This window comes from Nyctibius grandis, chromosome 10 (genome assembly GCF_013368605.1).
Source record: "Nyctibius grandis isolate bNycGra1 chromosome 10, bNycGra1.pri, whole genome shotgun sequence".
NCBI lineage: Eukaryota > Metazoa > Chordata > Aves > Nyctibiiformes > Nyctibiidae > Nyctibius > Nyctibius grandis.
The window spans coordinates 10,802,453-10,808,704 of record NC_090667.1 but is presented as its reverse complement, the minus strand read 5'-3'; the positions used below and the strand labels follow the sequence as shown (position 1 = coordinate 10,808,704).

The 6,252-nt window shown below is 58.2% G+C and overlaps 1 protein-coding gene across 2 annotated transcripts; it reads right to left on the bottom strand.

The window, feature by feature from the left end:
• Positions 1–3,202: 3,202 nt before the first annotated feature.
• NKX2-5 (NK2 homeobox 5) lies at positions 3,203–4,863 on the bottom strand. 2 transcript variants are annotated; one of them, XM_068409548.1, is made up of 3 exons: positions 4,566–4,863; positions 3,975–3,977; positions 3,203–3,810 (listed from the first exon to the last, which is right to left on the bottom strand). In XM_068409548.1, exons 1-3 carry the CDS (start codon positions 4,861–4,863, stop codon positions 3,203–3,205), a joined length of 909 nt encoding a protein of 302 aa, XP_068265649.1. The 2 variants fall into 2 exon arrangements, with proteins under 2 accessions (XP_068265649.1, XP_068265651.1); XM_068409550.1 differs by lacking the exon at positions 3,975–3,977.
• Positions 4,864–6,252: the final 1,389 nt, after the last annotated feature.

Below are 6,252 nucleotides of genomic sequence, written 5' to 3'. Positions count from 1 at the left end.
GCTGTGGTGTGTGCCGACAGCCTCGGTGCCTTCAGAAGTCCCGGGGAGACCTTTTGCCGACGCCTGACCCTGTTGGCTGTACTGGCTGCGGAGGCTGTTCTTGCTGCAGAGCTGCAGCCAGAGGCGAGGCAGACCTGGAAGAGCAGGACTAGTAGCAATGGGGTGCCTGTGCATGTGAAGACAGTGAGCCCCTCTTGGCCAAAATCAGTGTGCTGGGGGTTAATTCCTACTGTGTATCTCTCTTGCACTTCCCCTTAATCCAGCTAATGAAAGGTCTTCAACCATGCCTCCCTCTGCGGCTGCTGGTGCCTCTGCCAGAGCTGGGCTGCCGCACTGCGCTTGGCCTCAGCCAGTTGTGGTTGTGTCCGCTGCCTAAATCGCTTTCTGAACTGGCTCCAAGGCTTCGGCTGCTGTTCCAAGCCCCTGTCTTTTCCTGCCATACATCTGCTCGTGATGCAATTCCCACAGGAATGGGGAAGCGTGGGGAGGAGGGGAGCGTGTGAGCAGTGGTGTGGGCAGGGGCTGTAGCACATCCATCCCTATGGACAATGAGCACAGTGCAGTCCTGGAAATCAGACACAAGGCTTGTGCCCAGAACAGCCTCTGCAGAGCAACAGCAGGCTAAATCCCACTGCACAGTTAGATTCCCCGCTAGCTGTAGCTCTGAGATATTACGGAGGAAAAAAAAACAGATGTGAAGAAATTAAGGGATCTGAGGAAGGGAAAGGATGTTCAGAGTACGTGGAGAGGGGTGCTGTGTTGATGTGTGGAGTTACTTTTTCCTGTGGCTTTTCCTGGAGTCTGGGTGCAGTCCATCTTGGTAGACCACTTAATAAAGGGCTCTACTCAGGGGCAGCTTCTGAAAGTAGTGGTTCAGGTTTTAGCTAATCTTGATGCTTTCCCTCATGTTAACTCAGGACTTGTCCTGTCTCCTGAGGGGTCCCTGTGAGCTCTGATCCTGGCCAAGCTCTGCAGTGGCAGGATCCAACTGCCAGTGACACCAGCGTCACAGAGTGGAATGGCAGCATTGTGCCCATTTTACAGATCAGGCAAACTGAGACACCAAACTGCAACTCCCCCACAGTACCCAACAGTGGCAGAGTTTAAACCCAGCCTCTCCTGTCCCCCGCCATGCTCTTTGCCTGGGGCTCTCAGGAAGGTGGACACCCTTGGCCCTCTTAGAGCAGAGTATTTTCTGGTTAACCTGCTGCCCCTCTACCATCTGCTGAAGTCTGTGTGTCCTTCCAATGCAGAGCCTGTGTGGGAAAAAGGCAAAAGTCATCATGCAGCTGGTGATACCAGGACTGGAGAGGTTTCAAATGAGGAGGAGAAGCAGCCTTTGCTTCTTCCTGGGCTGCACAGCTGTGGGGCTGACCCAGCTCCTGTGCACTCAGGGGCAGGCAGCCGTGTCCCTGCTTCAGGCTGGCAGGCTCTGGTCCCCTGTGTTGTAACAGACCCAATGTCCCTCTGCCTCTCTGGGGTAAGTGCTCTCCCGGAGGGTGGCAGAAGGCCACCCATTGCCCAGCCCTGAGCCCCAGGCAGGTGTCTACACTCCGTGCTGCATTAGGGACTTTGTGAGCAGCACCCAAGGCTCCTCTTCCATTTGCAGAGATAGGAAGGAGGTCGGAGCTCCTTATCTGTGCAATCCTACCTCGGGGGGGTGTGTGAGGTTGGTCCCCTTGGGAAGGAGGGATAGAGGCTGCAGGCAGCTTCCATTCACCGGCAGCCTTTCATCCTATGTCCCAGGGCCACAGCCACCCTGTCTCCATCCCTGTTTACTGATGGGGCCGATATGGCCAAGGCAGGAGAGGTTGCAGGTTCCCCTAATCGCCTTGTCACCAGGCCGGACAATCTCAGACGCTCAGAGGATGTTTTGACTGCGCTGAATTACAATGTTTGTTGTTTCTCACTCCCAATAATTGACATTTGATAGTGACTACTGTAAATGCGACGGAGAGGCTGAGGCAGAGGAGAGGCAGGGAGCCGGGCGGAGGGGAGCCCCGCTCGCTACCCCTGGGCAGTTCGGGGGCAGGCGGGGGGTCCTTTGCCCCTCTCCTCCATGGGGACAGGGTGCGGAGGGGCTGCGGAAACCTCCCGCGGATGCGCTGGGGACTGTTCCCCTCCGGTAGAGCCCCATCCCCTTAGTTTATGGCTTGGGGTGTTTGTACCCCTCCTTGTATTGCTTTGCTGTGCAGGGAAGACACCAGCCGCTCGCTCCGCCCCCCCCTCCCGGAAAGTCGGTGGTCACCGGCGGTGGGGTAACGGGGCCGGCCCCGACCCCAGCCGGGGGGAGAATGGGACACGGACGGTGCATAGCGGTCCTGCCCGAGCTCAAAAAGCGGCTTTTAAATTATTTTTGAAAGATGTTCAGATACAAGCACCGTTTGCAGGCGCCCCGGGGGGCCCGGAACGCCAGGGACGCGGAAGGTTAAGCCACTCTCTTTAATGACAACTCGCTGATCGCCATCAGCTTGTACAGCAAAGGGGAACACGTACGGCCGGGCGGCGGGGCAGGGGCGGACAGTGCATTTCAATGCTAACTCACGTTTTAGTGCATAACCCTACGGGGACCGGGCAGGTCGGAGTGTCTGTATTCCTCGGCCGGGGTGGGGTGGGGGGGACTGTCCTCATCCGTGCGCTGGCGGGAGCCGCCGCCGGCCCCGCTCCCGGCCCGGCACCGGCCGCCTGCGGGGCGTTAGCAGCCTGGTCAGGGGAGACCTGGAGGGTGGCGAGATGTTGAACTGGCCGGAGAGCGGGGACCGTACGGGAAGTGCAAAAATTAAATGTGGATCTCAATTAGTATAGAGTACAAATTTAAAAAAAAAAAAAAAAAAGTTGCAGGGCTTGGCTAGCTGTTGTTGGGAACAAGTCAAGCAAAATGACCGCTGCTTCGTAGGAAGGAAATTACCGGGGCGAAGACCCCCGTGGAAGGGGGCCGGGAGCTGCGGGCAGCGCGGTGCCCGCCTGGCCCCGCACGGAGGGCGGCCATCGCCCCGAATGCTGCAGACCTCCCCGCTGGAAATGGCCGCCACGCTAGTGAACTCCGCCGGGATGCTCCGTTGAACTGTCCTCATCCCCCCGCAGCCTAGAAACGTCCCGAGACCGGCTGGCAGGCGCGGCCGGAGCCCCTCCATCCCTGGCCGCGGGGTCTCGCCGGTGGCCGTGACCCACAGAGGGGAGCGGGCTGGGTGCGGGGGCGGCTCTACCAGGCTCGGATCCCGTGCAAGGTGGAGATCCCCGCGTTCCCCTGCGCCATGGGCGTCTGCACTGAATTCAAGTCCCCTACGCTGAAGTTCATAAAGTTGTTGCCGGCCGCCGAGGGCTGCATGGGCTGCATGGACGGGTAGTTGCAGTTGTAGTTGGCGTTGCAGGCGGGGCTGTTGTAGTTAGTGTACGCGGGGTAGGCGTTGTAGCTATAGGGGTTAATGCTGACATTGTACGGTGAACTGTAGGGAGAAGATTCCCCCAGGCAGGGCTTCCCATCGCGGACCAGCACCGGCACCGCTATCCGCCGGGGGGGAGGGATGCCCACCATTTCGAGGGTCTGATCCTGTCTCTGCCTTTTGCATTTATACCTTCGATTCTGGAACCAAATTTTCACCTGGGTGGAGGTGAGCTTTAGGACGTTCGCTAGATGGTCTCTCTCAGGAGCCGAGAGGTATTTCTGCTGCTTGAACCGTCTTTCCAGTTCGTAGACTTGGGCTTGAGAAAAGAGGACGCGAGGTTTCCTCCTTTTCCTCTGTCTGGGGCGCTCGGGATCTTCCAGGTCTCTTTTCTCCTGCTCCAGGCTCTTGTGCAGGGAACACAGTTCTGCAGCAAAATAAACGGGCAAAGGAAAAAGGGGGAAGAAAAAAATGTGGAAAAAAAAAAAATAAAGCAATGTTCAATAAACTGCGTGCACCGTGAGCGAGCCCCGCGCCGCCGGCCCTTCCCCGGCCTCGCTGTGCCTCAGCCCCGCAGGCCGCCGCGGCGACCCGCTCCTGCGGCAGCGGGACCGGCCTTGCCCCGCTCTTTAAGTAGCTCTTTAGCAATTTTCCGTCGGTCTTTTGTTTGTTTGTTTGAAAAGGATGCTCCGTGCACTGATCTGAGTCGCGACCGCCTGTGCCACAGCCTGGATTTATCGCGTGTAGCCTTGTACTGAATCCCACCCCGACCCCGTGGGCAAATTAGAAATTAGGTTTGTCGCCTAAATTTCTGGACAAGCTCGAGGCGTCGCCTGTCATCCTGCAGCTTTGCCCGTCCCGTCGGGCAGCCGGGGCGGCCCCAGCCCCGCTCGGGGGAGCCGCGGGGGGCCCCGGGGGCGGTGGGACGCCCCCGCCGTGGCTCTGTCCCGCTCCTGCACCGCGGGGCCCGGGCAGGGATGAAGACGCTTTCACTCCCCGCGCTCTTCCTCCCCCGGGAACCGAGGTGTCCCCCGCCCGCAGCCCCCGCTCCCCGGGGGACCCCAAGTCGCCCTCGGCCGAGCGCCCGGGCTGGGGGTCGCCTTCCCCCTGCCCTCCCTTTTTCTCAGCTCGGAGGCCACAGGTGAGCCCCGGACCAGCACCGCCGTCACTCGCTGGCTTTACCTTTCTTGTCCGCCTTGCCGTCCTTGGCCGAGTCCATCTCCACGTAGCTTTTAACGTAGTAGGAGCCGGGGAAGGCGGTGGCGGTGGTTTTGGGCAGGTGCGGCTGGGGCAGCTCCTCCCGCAGGTCGGGCAGGGCCGGGGGCTCGGCGCTGTACGTCTCCTGCTTGAAGGTGGCCAGCATGCAGGAGGGGGAGGACAGTGAGGAGAGCTCCATGGAGGCCAGGCCGCTCTGATGCTGCTCCAGGTTCAAAATATCCTTGACCGAGAAGGGTGTCGTTGTCACAGGGCTAGGAAACATTGCGGAGGAGAGCGGGGCAGCGGCCGGAGCCCAGGGTCATGGAAAAGCAAGTGAGGAGCAGCCAACCTGGAGCAGTGGTGGAGCGTGGGCTCACGGAGGGGGCACATAGCATTCCCGCGAGTAGCCTTGACTTGTGCACTGGAGGCAGGTAGGACCAGACCATAAGGGAAGGGAAGGAGGGACTAGGCAGTTTTTGGGTGACTTTAGCTTTCTATTGGCCAACATTGCAGTGATGGTATGAGAGATGCAAAGTTCCATGTCACCTAATATAGTAATACATCTCAAAAACATCCCCACTCATTTAAAGGGGCGGCACTGTATTTATCCAGCTTTTCCCTGCTGAGTTTGTTGATCCATTAAAAAAAAAAAATCTAGAATGGCCTAATGTGTACAAAGCCACTATCTGATGCCATCTATCATACAGTCAGATTAAATAAACAGGCCGGGAGGAAACCATCAACCAAATATGTGCTGATTTCTTTTTTTTTTTTTTTTTAAAGCGAAGGAACGGAGGTTTCGTTTTTAGTATTCTGCAATATCCGATCGCAGAAACCAGAAAACGGCAGTTCACTGTTGTGTGAAGCGCGCTCAAGGGGAAATCTGCGCTGAAGGTTTATACAGATATTCTGAAGCAGCACAACGCCCGCAAAATCCAGCTGATAGGAGAGAGCCCCTAAACAGCCCCTGCCTGGCTTTGGAGGGGGAAATGCCGGTTGGGTTTTCCTCCCGCCTGATTGTAAAGCTTTCAAACAAAAAATCAGCACTGTCTGGGAAAAAAAAAAAAACAACAAACCAACCAAAAACCACAACCCACTCAATAAAAATCTACAAAACCAAACCCATTACAAAAACCCGTGGGCTGAAGGTGTTGCAAAATATATAGGGGTCCTGGGGGGCAAGAGAAGAGCAAGTCAAAGCACCAGGTGGGCGAGTCCCGGTGCTGGCCGGGTCCCCCCAGCCCGGGCGGGCGCACGGCTGCCCGCAGGCCCCTGAATTCACGGGGCAGAAGTGGGAGCTCGTTAATTTAACGCGCTTGGAGTCGTTAAAATAAACCTTAGCGGCACAGTCGCAGGTTGAGGACGGGCGTTACGGCTCTTTCTGGCTTCGGGGGGGCGAGAAAAAAAAAAAAAAAAAAATCTCCTTTAGCAACTTCTTCGGTGCGCACTGGCCGGCTCCGAGAGGCACGGGGATGGGCTCGTCCCCTCTGAGCCCCGGCGCGGCCGGGGGCGGTGGGAGATAAGACAGGGGAGCCTAGCAGAGAAGCCCGACGGGGATGCGGTGAGTTGAGGGGTCCTTCGGCAGGGCCCTGCCCCGGGGAGGCCCCGGGGTCGCAGGGCGAGTTTTGCAGGTCCTTCCTCCTCCCGCGGCCGGAGGAAACCCTCCGGGGCG